This window comes from Tachypleus tridentatus, chromosome 2 (genome assembly GCF_004210375.1).
Source record: "Tachypleus tridentatus isolate NWPU-2018 chromosome 2, ASM421037v1, whole genome shotgun sequence".
NCBI lineage: Eukaryota > Metazoa > Arthropoda > Merostomata > Xiphosura > Limulidae > Tachypleus > Tachypleus tridentatus.
In genome coordinates, this window is record NC_134826.1 from 150,235,343 (window position 1) to 150,253,625 (window position 18,283).

The window sequence follows — 18,283 nt, forward strand, 5'->3', positions numbered from 1 at the left end:
ATAATACATTATAACTTGTAATTAATATTTTCTAAGACTTTATTATAATATAATACATTATAACTTGTAATTAATATCTTCTAAGACTTTCTTATAATATAATACATTCTGACTTGTAATTAATATCTTCTGAGACTTTCTTATAATAGAATACATTCTGACTTGTAATTAATATCTTTTGAGACTTTCTTACAATATAGTACATTCTAACATGTAATTAATATTTTCTAAGACTTTCTTATAGTATCGTACATTCTAACTTGTAAGTAATATCTTCTAAGACTTTCTTATAATATAGTACATTCTAACTTGTAAGTAATACCTTCTAAGACTTTCTTATAATATAATACGATACATTTTGGCATAAAGTAATCTTCTGTAGTCATTGGTTATTTTTCTTGGTACCGGAACTTGTGAACTTGAACAGCTAGAAACTGTATATATTCTAAATGGCTGGAAAATGTTGAGATTAGATCTCGAAACTAAATAATAAACGTTATCTTCTTAAATCCATTAACAAGTGTTTATTTGTATAGTTTATTATGAAATATGATCAATATATGAATCTGTGCCATTAAAATATTGTGTTACCCAAACACTGCTGATATTCATATACAATCAAACATTGACAGACATCTCTCCTGTATACACATATATATACAATCAAACATTGACAGACATCTCTCCTGTATACACATATATATACAATCAAACATTAGCAGACATCTCTCCTGTATACACACACACACACACATATATATATATATATATAATCAAACTTTGGCAGACATCTCTCCTGTATACACATATATATATATATATACAATCAAACATTAGGAGACATCTCTCCTGTATACACATATATATATATACAATCAAACATTAGGAGACATCTCTCCTGTATACACATATATATATATACAATCAAACATTAGCAGACATCTCTCCTGTATACACATATATATATATATATACAATCAAACATTAGCAGACATCTCTCCTGTATACACACATATATATATATATACAATCAAACATTAGCAGACATCTCTCCTGTATACACATATATATATATATACAATCAAACATTAGCAGACATCTCTCCTGTATACACACATATATATATATACAATCAAACATTAGCAGACATCTCTCCTGTATACACACATATATATATATATATACAATCAAACATTAGCAGACATCTCTCCTGTATACACATATATATATATATACAATCAAACATTAGCAGACATCTCTCCTGTATACACACACACATATATATATATATACAATCAAACATTAGCAGACATCTCTCCTGTATACACACACACATATATATATATATACAATCAAACATTAGCAGACATCTCTCCTGTATACATATATATATATATATATACAATCAAACATTAGCAGACATCTCTCCTGTATGTATATATATACAATCAAATATATATATCTCTCCTATACAATCAAACATTAGCAGACATCTCTCCTGTATACACATATATATATATATATATACAATCAAACATTAGCAGACATCTCTCCTGTATACACACACATATATATATATATATATACAATCAAACATTAGCAGACATCTCTCCTGTATACACACACGTATGTATATATACAATCAAACATTAGCAGACATATATATATACACACGCAATCAAACATTAGCATTAGACATCTCTCCTGTATACGCACATATATATATATATATATATATATATATATACAATCAAACATTAGCAGACATCTCTCCTGTATACACACATATATATATATATACAATCAAACATTAGCAGACATCTCTCCTGTATACACACATATATATATATATATACAATCAAACATTAGCAGACATCTCTCCTGTATACACATATATATATATACAATCAAACATTAGCAGACATCTCTCCTGTATACACACACATATATATATATACAATCAAACATTAGCAGACATCTCTCCTGTATACACACACATATATATATATACAATCAAACATTAGCAGACATCTCTCCTGTATACACACACACATATATATATATATATACAATCAAACATTAGCAGACATCTCTCCTGTATACACACATATATATATATATATATATACAATCAAACATTAGCAGACATCTCTCCTGTATACACACATATATATATATACAATCAAACATTAGCAGACATCTCTCCTGTATACACACATATATATATATATACAATCAAACATTAGCAGACATCTCTCCTGTATACACACATATATATATATACAATCAAACATTAGCAGACATCTCTCCTGTATACACACATATATATATATATATACAATCAAACATTAGCAGACATCTCTCCTGTATACACATATATATATATATATATATACAATCAAACATTAGCAGACATCTCTCCTGTATACACACACATATATATATATATATATATACAATCAAACATTAGCAGACATCTCTCCTGTATACACATATATATATATATACAATCAAACATTAGCAGACATCTCTCCTGTATACACACATATATATATATATACAATCAAACATTAGCAGACATCTCTCCTGTATACACATATATATATATACAATCAAACATTAGCAGACATCTCTCCTGTATACACATATATATATATATACAATCAAACATTAGCAGACATCTCTCCTGTATACACATATATATATATATACAATCAAACATTAGCAGACATCTCTCCTGTATACACATATATATATATATATACAATCAAACATTAGCAGACATCTCTCCTGTGTATACACACATATATATATATATATTAGCAGACATCTCTCCTGTATACATATACAATCAAACATTAGCAGACATCTCTCCTGTATACACATATATATATATACAATCAAACATTAGCAGACATCTCTCCTGTATACACATATATATATATATACAATCAAACATTAGCAGACATCTCTCCTGTATACACATATATATATATATATACAATCAAACATTAGCAGACATCTCTCCTGTATACACATATATATATATACAATCAAACATTAGCAGACATCTCTCCTGTATACACATATATATATATACAATCAAACATTAGCAGACATCTCTCCTGTATACACATATATATATATACAATCAAACATTAGCAGACATCTCTCCTGTATACACATATATATATATATATATATACAATCAAACATTAGCAGACATCTCTCCTGTATACACATATATATATATATACAATCAAACATTAGCAGACATCTCTCCTGTATACACATATATATATATATATACAATCAAACATTAGCAGACATCTCTCCTGTATACACATATATATATATACAATCAAACATTAGCAGACATCTCTCCTGTATACACATATATATATATATACATCTCTCCTGTATCAAACATTAGCAGACATCTCTCCTGTATACACACATATATGTATATATATACAATCAAACATTAGCAGACATCTCTCCTGTATACACACATATATATATATCAAACATTAGCAGACATCTCTCCTGTATACACATGTATACATTAGCAGACATCTCTCCTGTATACACATACATACACACATATATATATATATACACATATATATATATATACAATCAAACATTAGCAGACAATCAAACATTAGCAGACATCTCTCTCCTGTATACACATATATATATATATACAATCAAACATTAGCAGACATCTCTCCTGTATACACACACATATATATATATATACAATCAATCAAACATTAGCAGACATCTCTCCTGTATACACATATATACAATCAAACATTAGCAGACATCTCTCCTGTATACACATATATATGCAATCAGGCATTGGCAGACATCTCTCCTGTATATATATATACAATCATTAGCATCTCTCCTGTATGCACGTATATATATACAATGATCAGGCATTAGCAGACATCTCTCCTGTATACACACATATATATATATCAAACATCTCTCCTGTATCATACAATCAAACATTAGTCAGACATCTCTCCTGTATACATATATATATATCTCTCCTGTATATATATATATAATCAAACATTAGCAGACATCTCTCCTGTATACACATATACAATCAAACATTAGCAGACATCTCTCCTGTATATATATATATACAATCAAACATTAGCAGACATCTCTCCTGTATACACATATATATATATATATATATACAATCAAACATTAGCAGACATCTCTCCTGTATACACACATCTCTCCTGTATGCACATATATATAATCATTAGCAGACATCTCTCCTGTATGCACATCAAACAGACATCTCTCCTGTATACCACATATATATATATACAATCAAACACATCTCTCCTGTATACACATATATATATATACAATCAAACATTAGCAGACATCTCTCCTGTATACACACAATCAAACATTAGCAGACATCTCTCCTGTATACACATATATATATATACAATCAAACATTAGCAGACATCTCTCCTGTATACACAAACATATATATATATCAATATTAGCGGACATCTCTCCTGTACACACATATATATACAATCATATTAGCATCTCTCATAGCAGACATCTCTCCTGTATACACACATATATATATATATATATATACAATCAAACATTAGCAGACATCTCTCCTGTATATATATATATACAATCAAACATTAGCAGACACAATCAAACATTAGCAGACATCTCTCCTGTATATATATATATATATACAATCAAACATTAGCAGACATCTCTCCTGTATACACATATATATATATATACAAATCATTAGCAGACATTAGCAGACATCTCTCCTGTATACATACATATATATATATACAATCAAACATTAGCAGACATCTCTCCTGTATACATACATTTATACAATCAAACATTGACAGACATCTCTCCTGTATACACATATATATACAATCAAACATTGACAGGCATCTCTCCTGTATACACATATATATACAATCAAACATTGACAGGCATCTCTCCTGTATACACATATATATACAATCAAACATTGACAGGCATCTCTCCTGTATACACATATATATCGGTTTACAGTGTAATGTATTAAATTATTTTCAAATAAGTAAGCATATTCATTAATCAAGTTACAATAAACAATAAGGTAAAACAAATTTTTTTATTCCCATCATGCTTTACGGCTTTACAATTGTCACTTAAACAGTTGCCTGTATGACCACTTCTTACCGTTACGCACTGTTTATGATACAATAACTTACATCATTTTGACAGCCAACTATAACGTCTAGTAACTTCTTTAAAGGAAAAGAATTCGGCTGTATTTACGTGTCCCTATAAATAGTTGTTAGTGTGAACACTATTTCATGCACGTGCTACGAGTTTTGTTTGTTTCTCGTTGCCCGAGAAACATATTTCTTCTGTGTTTTATATTATTTATACTATATTACTAATAAACATAGTATTCCGAAAATTGTTGAATCTCGAAATCTAAGTTCGAGGTAGGTCCACTTCTATCTTCGTTTTGATCAACGTGTGTCATTATGTTATACTGGTTTAGGAGAATTCTATTTCTCACTGGTAACCCTGAACACGGGTTAACCAACGAGGGATAAACTGGGCTTATATGACAGTGAACTTTAGCTTCGATATCACACAATTTTCAGAATACAAGGTTTATTTATTACAACCACTTTTGTGTGGCTGTATAACTTGAAAAATTAAATTGTGGCCAATGACTGTTTTTGTTCACTTCACTTATCTAGCGTAAAGGTTTTTCCCAACGTAAATACAAAGCACGTACTCGTATGTCTGTACTACCTGATATCCGCTATTGTCGTTTCAAGATGATGGAACTAGTGACAAAAATCGGTAGACATCTCGTGCGGATAGTGACAACAGAAGTTTTCACAGGGTTGGGTACGTTATGTTAAAACATTTCGGAACCTCGTCTCTTCGTTACAGTTCGTGTCGCTAAGTTCAGTCGTATTCTATCTGACAACTGTAATTTTACGGTAATCCTTTAGAGTGGTTTCTATTTTCAATATAAGCTCTGTCATAAGGATGTTCAGTTCAAAGCACACCACTCCTCCGGTAATGATTCCTAGTGTACAAGAACCACTGTTTCCCAGGGTCCGTTTCAACATTTCGAGTGCATAATCTTCGATTGTAATAGGATAAATACCAAGTTCATTCTCCAGCTGCTTAAGGTATGAGAAGGTCGAATGAAAAGTATAAATGGAAGTCTTTCATTGGTGAACCAATACCCTGTCGACCTCGTTTCCAGACCAAAACCCTTCTTGATTACGTTGCATACAGTTGCCCGGGGAACTCGAATGGCTTTTCCCTATTACAGTATATCGCATTTTACTTGCCTTGCCTTGGATACACTTGTTGCAGGTCTCTTTCTGAATGGTCCTAGTACCCGAGTTGATCCATATTCCTTTGTTTTCTAGTGCCTTTAAGTACAAGGAATACCTTCTTCTTCACCTGCTATGATTTTAGTGAATGACGATTTTGCGTCAAAAAGGGCTGTTACATACCCTTCATCATCATCATACTATAATGAAACTATTGCTTATATGATACTGAGAAAACTTTTTTATTACGCGATGTGCAACCCTCAACTTCGCGAAATTTTTATCCTGTTTACATGTAGATTTGCAATAGGGATCACGATTTTCCCGTATCGCGTCAGTTTCTCGTTTAGGAAAACTTTATTTTCTCCATTCTCAGGATGTAGATGTGGCGCCACAGATAATCGGCAATTATTCATAATCGTTTTAATATAACGTACTTATTTCTGTAAAATAATTTTACAAAACTTATGAGAAAAAAACATTCCTTATAATATTTTCCCTCTTTGAGAAAAGAAAACGGAGTGGGTTTAAATTGAAGCTGGAACAGTTGAAATAGTCGATGGATTTTAAAGTAATTATAGATATCAAGGTTTGTGTAATACGATCACGTCTTCATTTATCAAATCTTTGATGTATTTCTGTCAGATAACGCTGCAGTAATTTAATGCTTAAAATCTACACACTGTTTCCATTAGGCAGGTTTGCATTTTAAAATCAATCCGGCAAAAACTGATAACATATCTTAAACGAAGTATTAGCTGCACATATGTTTACTTGTTCCAGTCAGTCATAAATCAATGTCCATCAGAATATTTTGCTTACCTCTGTAAGACAGTCAATGGTATGTATAGTTCTTCTGCCTTCAGTCGTTGATGGATTGACCAACATTCTTTTGCCGAGCCTGTAAGTTCGTCTAAAGGTGTCGCTAGTTGTTTCTCTACGTGGTTCAGCGAAGATGTTTTTATCTTTGAAAAGCTTTTTTCTTGGTCGGTTTGATTGGAAATTTCAAATAACTTACGACACTTCTTCTCCACTGTATGTTCGACATTCTTAGGTTCTTTTATCTCGATCAATTCACGGTTTTGTGAGAACTCGTCTTCTCGTCTTTCTTCTGTCATGTTTTCGAAAATATTTAACTGGGAAAAAATTACAAATTTGTTTGAAGATAATACAGAAAAAAATGATTAGTAAACTCATGATACGAACACAGAAAAATACTTTTATAATTCTTTCGGGACAGATTGTTAGGGTACTAAGAGTTTGAACTCGAGATTTTTTTTTTGTTCAGAAAGCTACAGTAATCAAATACAATCCCTTTTTTAAGACTTCCCTGAAGATGGCAGCACTTTGGAAACAGAATAACATTGTTTGGGTTTTTTTTTCTCTTAAACATAAAGCCACACAAAAGGCTATGTATGCTATTAGCAGGTATCGAAACACAATTTTTAACGTTATAAGAACGAATAGAGTAAAACAAATGGGCAGATAGTGGCTATAAAATAATAATAAACGAAACAGTAAAAATTAATTAATAATTAGGTTAAAAAAATCATATAGGTTAGTAACATCGACAGCGACGCTTCATCGACTTTGATATAAGAAAACATTAATCAATAACACACTTATTAAAATAAATCCCTCATAAAAATACAATAATAAAAGAATGGATAAGATGATCTAATAATAATCAACGCTGTTTCCTAATCACAAGCCTCGTACACATTTACTATCCACCTCAATTCTAATCCGGCTGGCTAAATTTAAAGTATGTTTTTAAAACTGTACAATCACGAATTGTTTGGGAAGGTCTGGCCTGGCATGACCAAGCGCGTAAGGCGTGCGACTCGTAATCCGAGGGTCGCGGGTTCGCGCCCGCGTCGCGCTAAACATGCTCGCCCTCCCAGCCGTGAGGGCGTATAATGTGACGGTCAATCCCACTATTCGTTGGTGAAGGAGTAGCCCAAGAGTTGGCGGTGGGTGGTGATGACTAGCTGCCTTCCCTCTAGTCTTACACTGCTAAATTGGGGACGGCTAGCGCAGATAGCCCTCGAGTAGCTTTGTGCGAAATTCCAAAACAAACAGACAAATTGGGAATGTCTAACTGAAAATTCTATTAATTACACAAGCAAATTGACCTAAAGAATAGCAGTATCCATAAATCTAAAGACAGTAAAAGTTGGAAAATAACCAGTATCACTAGCAGACTGAAGAAAGAACTGGTAACACCAATTATCAGTGGGATGTATTGACAAAATCAGCATACCGAGAAGACTTAAACAGTGGAGTGATGAGATATTATTAGATACGAACAAAACCGCTGAAGAACAGAGTAAAAATGTAACCAAAATGACGGATAATTCACGCAAAGAAACCTGTTGGGAAATTGTTACATAACAAAAACATAATGATAACTGAAACAAATAATTATACTTGAAAATAAGAAGTGAATTAGGAGTGACGGATAACTTACGTAAAGAAATGTGTTGTGGAATAATTGTAAGCAAATAACAATAATGGTGGACAAGAGAACGTATTGGAAAATATTTGAAAAATGCAAGAAAATGTAAGCGAATAGAAAAAAATTGGAAAATACCTCAAGTACAATGAACATTTAAAATAATGGGCTGAGAACAAATATAAAACCAAATTAATGATTAAATCACAAATATAAAACCACATTAATGATTAGATCGCAAATATAAAACCAAATTAATGATTAGATCACAAATATAAAACCACATTAATGATTAGATCGCAAATATAAAACCAAATTAATGATTAGATCACAAATATAAAACCACATTAATGATTAGATCGCAAATATAAAACCAAATTAATGATTAGATCGCAAATATAAAATCACATTAATGATTAGATCGCAAATATAAAATCACATTAATGATTAGATCACAAATATAAAACCACATTAATGATTAGTTCGCAAATATAAAACCACATTAATGATTAGATCGCAAATATAAAACCACATTAATGATTAGATCACAAATATAAAACCACATTCATGATTAGATCACAAATATAAAACCACATTCATGATTAGATCACCAATATAAAACCACATTAATGATTAGATCACTAATATAAAACCACATTAATGATTAGATTACAAATATAAAACCACATGAATGATTAGATCACAAATATAAAACCACATTAATGATTAGATCACACACACATAACTGACCAATAAAACAAATACAGAGACCAATTCAAGCAAATGTGTAAGCAACTAATTTTCCGTAATGTTAACATGTTAACTAACAGTTATGTTAACATGCTACTAACAGTTATGTTAACATGAAACAATAAGTTTACCGTTATGTTAACATGAAACAATAAGTTTACCGTTATGTTAACTAAAAATAATAAGTTTATCGTCATGTTAACATGTTAACTAAAAACAATAAGTTTATCGGATTTATTATTCATTAGCAAGGGCGTAGCGCCATTTAAGCACGTTGTGGGGATCCCCCCCATAACGACACTGATGAACATGATACACTCACGAACGAAATTGAAGAATATTATGTCATGAAAACCAACCACCCTAGATCTGCCGGTTAAGCCTTTTCGCTTCAATAACAGGATTTACGAGACACCTACTGGGATATGTCAGTTCTCATTACAAGATCACAGTTCTCCAAGTCACCATTTGAACAGCTACCTTCACATTCTTACCATAAGCCACACGTGTTCTATTACAATTTGAATTTATAACCATGTTTTCCTTTTCCAGCTACTTCCGGGCACGATCAGGGTAGATTATTCGGCGCCATGAAAGTGGGTTTACTCGGGGTACTCCCGTTTCCTCCTCACAACTAATTCTCAGGCACTGGTTCTTTAGATCCCAGCCAAGACAACATCCTTGCCCGGCCCAGAAATGTGCCGTTTGACTTGATGTTTCGTCTCGTCTGCCGTTCGGCTTTTTTGAGTACAGGCTTCGGCCTGGCCTACTTCTCTTGTGCCGCCTTGGTCTCACTCAGAATTCTCACCCGACATTTTCATACTGCCCGACCTCACTTCACCACCTCAAACAAGCCAAATTAAAATTTAGGAAAACTCCCAAGTAAAGGTAAATAAACTTCCATGAACGGGGGACGGAGATGAACCACAACGTTCCTGAACACCCCTGTTGGAGAAGGAATTCATCAGACTTCCCTCTCTCTAAACTAACCCCTGTCAAGGTTTCTTTTTACCCCATAAGAGGTTTACAAACCAAAATTAAGAAAATGCAAAAAGAAAGAAAAAGTTTGAAAATATATTTTTAAAAATTATCAAATAAAAAACCTCTATATCAGTGGAGCCCTGAAGGTGAGAGTTGTCGCCTGGTTCCCTTCCGTCGGTAGATGGCAACATTACATGCTTACTAGTTTTATACTTCGCTCAAAGCTACAGGAGAGCTATCTGTGCTAGCCGTCCCTAAATTAGCAGTGTAAGACTAGAGGGAAGGCAGCTAGTCATCACTACCTATCCCCGAACTCCTGGGCTACTCGTTTACCAACAAACAGTGAGAGTAAACAAATATTATAACGGCTCCACGGTTAAAAGGGCGATCACATTTGGTGGGACGGGGATTCGAAACCGTAACCCTCAGATTACGAGTCGAGTGCCTTAACCACCTGGCCATGCCGAACCGGTGGCAAAATTATTTATTTTCTTTCGGTGTCCCTCAGTAACATCTAAACAACCATATTTATTAAGACTGTCATATTTTTATCACACCTAAACAACCATATTTATTGAGACTGTCATATTTTGATCGTACCTAAACAACCATATTTATTAAGTCTGTCATATTTTTATAACACCTAAACAACCATATTTATTGAGACTGTCATATTTTGATCGTACCTAAACAACCATATTTATTAAAACTGTCATATTTTGATCACATCTAAACAACCATATTTATTGAGACTGTCATATTTTGATCGTACCTAAACAACCATATTTATTAAGACTGTCATATTTTTATCACACCTAAACAACCATATTTATTAAGGCTGTCATATTTTTATCACACCTAAACAACCATATTTATTAAGACTGTCATATTTAGATCACACCTAAACAACCATATTTATTAAGATTGTCATATTTTGATCACACCTAAACAACCATATTTATTGAGACTGTCATATTTTGATCGTACCTAAACAACCATATTTATTAAGACTGTCATATTTTAATCACATCTAAACAACCATATTTATTAAGACTGTCACATTTTGATCACACCTAAACAACCATATTTATTAAGACTGTCATATTTTGATCACACCTAAACAACCATATTTATTAAGACTGTCATATTTTGATCGTACCTAAACAACCATATTTATTAAGACTGTCATATTTTTATCACACCTAAACAACCATATTTATTAAGACTGTCATATTTTGATCACACCTAAACAACCATATTTATTGAGGCTGTCATATTTAGATCACACCTAAACAACCATATTTATTGAGACTGTCATATTTTGATCACACCTAAACAACCATATTTATTGAGGCTGTCATATTTTGATCACACCTAAACAGCCATATTTATTGAGACTGTCATATTTTGATCACACCTAAACAACCATATTTATTGAGGCTGTCATATTTAGATCACACCTAAACAACCATATTTATTGAGGCTGTCATATTTTGATCACACCTAAACAACCATATTTATTGAGACTGTCATATTTTGATCACACCTAAACAACCATATTTATTGAGGCTGTCATATTTTGATCACACCTAAACAACCATATTTATTAAGACTGTCATATTTTGATCACACCTAAACAACCATATTTATTGAGGCTGTCATATTTTGATCACACCTAAACAACCATATTTATTAAGACTGTCATATTTTGATCACACCTAAACAACCATATTTATTGAGGCTGTCATATTTTGATCACACCTAAACAACCATATTTATTGAGGCTGTCATATTTAGATCACACCTAAACAACCATATTTATTAAGACTGTCATATTTTGATCACACCTAAACAACCATATTTATTAAGACTGTCATATTTTGATCACACCTAAACAACCATATTTATTGAGGCTGTCATATTTAGATCACACCTAAACAACCATATTTATTAAGGCTGTCATATTTAGATCACACCTAAACAACCATATTTATTAAGACTGTCATATTTTGATCACACCTAAACAACCATATTTATTGAGGCTGTCATATTTTGATCACACCTAAACAACCATATTTATTAAGACTGTCATATTTTGATCACACCTAAACAACCATATTTATTGAGGCTGTCATATTTTGATCACACCTAAACAACCATATTTATTGAGGCTGTCATATTTAGATCACACCTAAACAACCATATTTATTAAGACTGTCATATTTTGATCACACCTAAACAACCATATTTATTAAGACTGTCATATTTTGATCACACCTAAACAACCATATTTATTGAGGCTGTCATATTTAGATCACACCTAAACAACCATATTTATTAAGGCTGTCATATTTAGATCACACCTAAACAACCATATTTATTAAGACTGTCATATTTTGATCACACCTAAACAACCATATTTATTGAGGCTGTCATATTTTGATCACACCTAAACAACCATATTTATTAAGACTGTCATATTTTGATCACACCTAAACAACCATATTTATTAAGACTGTCATATTTAGATCACACCTAAACAACCATTTTTGTTAAGACTCAGAATATGATGATCAGGATAAAAAATGAAACCTTGATTTAATTTTGTTTTGTATAGCTCCCGATAGACGGAGACACAAAACTTTTACTTGTTGATTCGGAATATTCGTGTATACGAATCATCTGTCTTCACCGTCACTAATTACGAACTGATAAACTAAAATAAAGCAGCTAGTCAACGGTATCCATAACCAAATATTGGGATACTCTAAATAATCAGTGGATTTGACTTCACGCTGTAGGGGAAAATAATGTTTTCTGCAAATTAACAATATTTTTTGATGCACCAATCAAATGTATTGCACTTTCTCACCATTTCACGTTACTTTCCAGCAATATGTTCTCACCACTTCACGTTATTTACTAACAATATTTTCTCACCACTTCACGTTATTTTCCAACAGTATTTTCTCACCACTTCACGTTATTTTCAAACAATATTTTCTCACCACTTCACGTTATTTTCAAACAATATTTTCTCACCACTTCACGTTATTTTCAAACAATATTTTCTCCTCACTTCACATTATTTCCCAACAATATTCTATCACCACTTCACGTTACATTACGCATTAACACAATTTAATAACATGTTTTATGCCATTCTAGAACATTAATTACCAACATACACACTTTAGTGGTAAAGGATAGCTTAATGATTATTTATATGAAAAACATTACGTAAAACTGTATTCAATGTGAAACAATTAGGTGTTAAGTTCACGTAAACGTATTTACATCAAAGACGTCCTTTTTAGCTTTACACACAGTGATTACAAGTGAGATACTTTTTTATAGGACTTTCTACATCATCACTTTCTAATTTTGAAGCGAAAGACTAGAGGGAAGGCATATAGCCAACACACCACCAACCGCCAACTCTTGGGCTACTCTTTTCACTGTAACATTATAATTCCCCCACGACTTAAAAGACGAGCATGTTTGGTGAGAGGCTTTGAATGACGAAACGCTTATCGCAAGTTTGTGTGTTTTTCTTATAGCAAAGCCACATCGGGCTATCTGCTGAGCCCACCCAGGGGAATTGAACTCCTGGTTTTAGCGTTGCAAATCCGTAGACTTACCGCTGTACTAGCTGAGGACCTATCACGAGTCGAAAGCTTTAAATCAGGATACTAGTAAGTGTTGACATATTTAAACTATCTTTCCAGCAAAACCACAGTCTGACGTTACTGTCTTCACACTGAAAGACACAAACCCGACTGTGGTTTTATTCCTGAACAAAGTTTTTACTGATTTAACACCAGCTAGCTTGGCCTTTCTCATCTTTCAAGTAACCAGGACTTTGATCATTTTACTGGAGATTCTCTGGTTTGTGGATTAATTTTCATCTTCAAATCCAGGATGAAGGATTTCTTGATGATGAGAAACCCACTTAAATTAAAAATGTATCTCAGATCGGCTGGTATTGTATTAACACTTTTATTGATAAGGATAGAACAGCGTTTTGACCTTCCTAGGTCATCTTCTTAACCTGAAGATGACTTGGGAAGGTCGAAACGTTGTCCTCTCCTTGTCGGTAAAAGTGTTAGTACCCATACCAGCCGATCGAATGAAGTATTTTTTTGTTCAACGTCGTACAGAATTTTCCTAAGGCTATCTGCGCTAACGTCGCTAATTTTGAACTGATAGACTAGAGGGAAAGCAATTAGTCCATACTGTACATCGTCAGATCTTGGACTAATTTTATTATTTAGTTATTTTTACTGTAATGAATGCAAACCAAGGAACCTCAGCTCTGCATCCAGGTTGGGATACTAATTTCTGGATGGATTCGAGTCGTATCTGGAATGGAGGGAAGGAGGTTAGCAAATAGAAATTAAATATAAAGACATGTGATGAATAATAAAAACAGACAGTGGAATTGAGAAAGGTTCTGTTCGGTTTGAATATTGCGCAAAGCTACACGTGGGCTATCTGCGCTAGCTGTCCCTAATTTAGCAGTGTAAGACTAGATGGAAGGCAGCTAGTCATAACCACCCACCGCCAACTCTTGAGCTACTCTTTTACCAACGAATAGTGGGATTGTTGGTAACATTATAACAATCCCACGGCTGAAAGGGCGAGCATGTTTGGTGTGACGGGAATTCGTACCCGCGACCCTCGGATTACGAGTCGAGTGCCTTAATCACCTGGCCATGCCGGGTCCTCGAGGAAGGTAAACAAGGTGAAATTATTTAAAAATTGCAATAGGACACAGATCTTAATAAGAGATTACAGTGAGTTAATGAACGAGTAAACAAAAATTTTTACTGTTCAATATGAGAAACTAGACCTAAGGAGAAACAATAAGTAAAACATATTTTAGTGCTACTTAATGGACCGCAGGTATAAGTATATGTTTTTTTAAAATATACGAAGAAGATACAAATATAAGATAAACCACTCAGATAAAAACAGGCAGACTGAATAAACAGTGAAAAAATAAAAGGAACAAAAATTATTTGAACAGTTATATATTACATGATAAAGAGAATCGCACGATACAATTGTTAATAAAAAAAAAGTTATTTGATAAAATGGGTAAAAACAACTTGACTTTTGGAGAAACAGTGACCTTATCATTGATGTCAATGAGGTTAATATGAAACCTAGGAGCGGATTACTCATGTTAGTATGAAACCTAGGAGCGGATTACTCTTGTTAGTATGAAACCTAGGAGCGTATTTCTCATGTTAGTATGAAACTTAGGAGCGGATTTCTCATGTTAGTATGAAACTTAGGAGCGGATTACTCATGTTAGTATGAAACTTAGGAGCGGATTACTCATGTTCGTATGAAACCTAGGAGCGGATTTCTCATGTTAGTATGAAACTTAGGAGCGGATTACTCATGTTAGTATGAAATATAGGAGCGGATTACTCATGTTAGTATGAAACTTAGGAGCGGATTACTCATGTTAGTATGAAACTTAGGAGCGGATTACTCATGTTAGTATGAAACCTAGGAGCGGATTACTCATGTTAGTATGAATTGGACTCTTTTAGAGGAGTCTAAGAAACTAGGTTGACAGTGTTAACTGAACATTTGTTAGTGAAGGCTAAGGAGCTAGGTTGGCATGGTTAACTGGACATTTGTTAGTAGGATCTAAAGAACTAGAGTGACATTGTCAACTGGACATTTGTTAGTGAAGTCTGAGGAACTAGGTTGACATTGTCAACTGAACATTTGTTAGTGAAGTCTGAGGAACCGGTTGACATTGTTAACTGGACATTTGTTAGTAGAGTCTAAGGAATTAGGTTGATATTGTCAACTGAACATTTGTTAGTGGAGTCTACGGAACTAGGTTGGCATTGTTAACTGAACATTTGTTAGTGAAGTCTGAGGAACTAGGTTGACAGTGTTAACTGAACATTTGTTAGTGGAGTCTAACGAACTAGGTTGACATTTTAACTGGATATTTGTTAGTGAAGTTTAAGGAACTAGGTTGGCATTGTTAACTGAACATTTGTTAGTGAAGTCTGAGGAACTAGGTTGACAGTGTTAACTGAACATTTGTCAGTGGAGTCTAACGAACTAGGTTGACATTTTAACTGGATATTTGTTAGTGAAGTTTAAGGTACTAGGTTGACAGTGTTAACTGGACATTTGTTAGCGAAGACTAAGGAACTAGGTTGGCATTGTTAACTGAACATTTGTTAGTGAAGGCTAAGGTACTAGGTTGACAGTGATAACTGGACATTTGTTAGTAGAGTCTAAGGAATTAGGTTGATATTGTCAACTGAACATTTGTTAGTGAAGTTTAAGGTACTAGGTTGGCATTGTTAACTGAACATTTGTTAGTGAAGTCTGAGGAACTAGGTTGACAGTGTCAACTGAACATTTGTCAGTGGAGTCTAACGAACTAGGTTGACATTTTAACTGGAGTGTTAGTGAAGTTTAAGGTACTAGGTTGACATCGATCTGTTTAGAATTATATTAGTGTAAGAAACTGGCGCACTGTGGTGCAATGAACTTGTCTCTGGATAAACTACAGGTGGATTGACTGTTTGTTTTTTAACACATGGCCATTGTGTAGAGAAATAAAAAGTAAAATATGAAATTTAGAAAACTCTGTATATGTAAGCTTTTCTCTAACGAATCGGAAAAAATAAGAATTCTGATAAATTTATCACGTTTACCAGCTGATTTTGATTTTATGTCATAGAATCTGTGTGTACGAAATTGTCCATATTCAATATTGACATAATTTGTATTTCTAAGTCTATATTTACTAGAGAAACGTTTGTTTTTGTAAGACATTAATACTGATGACTGAATGACAAGATATTACAGTCATGTTTGGATTGTGCTTAACTACAACAAAAATACTCTGTAAGTAAGGTTATGGTCTACTATAAAATAATGTTTTGTTATAGTGGATACTAATTTTATTTTATATTACTCTACTATTAAAAATACTATTATTTAATATTTTGGTCTTATTAGTTGGAACGAACGATTTGCGTGGGACAGTAACCAATGACGAAAATTATTAGAACTTTGAGTTGTGACATAAATTAGCGTGGGACAGCGACCAAAGACGAAAATAATTAAAACGTATTAGTTGTAACATAGATTAGCGTGGCATAGCGACCAAAGACGAAAATTATCAGAACTCATAAGTTGTAACAAAGATTAGTGTAGGACGGTGACCAAAGAAAAAAATCATTAAAATCCATTAGTTGTAACATAGAATAGAGTCGGACAGCGACCAGAGACGACACGCACGAGAACAGTTCCTGTGTTATTAAATGTCCATAGAAGAAGAAATTGGAGCATCTTATGACCTGCATCTGGATTCTTCAAATACAAGAATTCTTCGCTTTATTTACTAAACTGAATGAGTGTTTTAAACGTGAAGGTAAAAGGTAAATTTTCAGGTGTGCGCTTTATCTGTTCAGATTCTGAATAGAAACTCCCTCCTCCGACACTTTTTGAGGCATATGGAAATTAAACTTTAAAAGTAAAATGGTAAATGTTTTCAATGAGCAGCAGAGGTTGTGACAGAATCAAATGTTTTAAATTTAGCTCTAACTGAGAACAGTAACTTCACACAATGTTTTGCGGAATTTTATTTTAAAGACATCCTGCCTAAATACCTGTGTGAAGTAATTTAGTTCGAGTGCGACATAAAGGTGACACAAATAGATACATTTATCATCAC

At 33.0% G+C, this 18,283-nt stretch overlaps 1 protein-coding gene across 1 annotated transcript in view; it reads right to left on the minus strand.

The window, feature by feature from the left end:
- LOC143245356 (uncharacterized) overlaps window positions 1-18,283 on the minus strand; it is a 43,905-nt gene that overhangs the window by 4,505 nt on the left and 21,117 nt on the right. Inside the window, exon 4 of the mRNA XM_076491602.1 lies at window positions 7,197-7,510. Within this exon, the coding sequence (XP_076347717.1) occupies window positions 7,197-7,510 (314 nt within the window). The remainder of the gene's footprint in view (window positions 1-7,196; window positions 7,511-18,283) is intronic.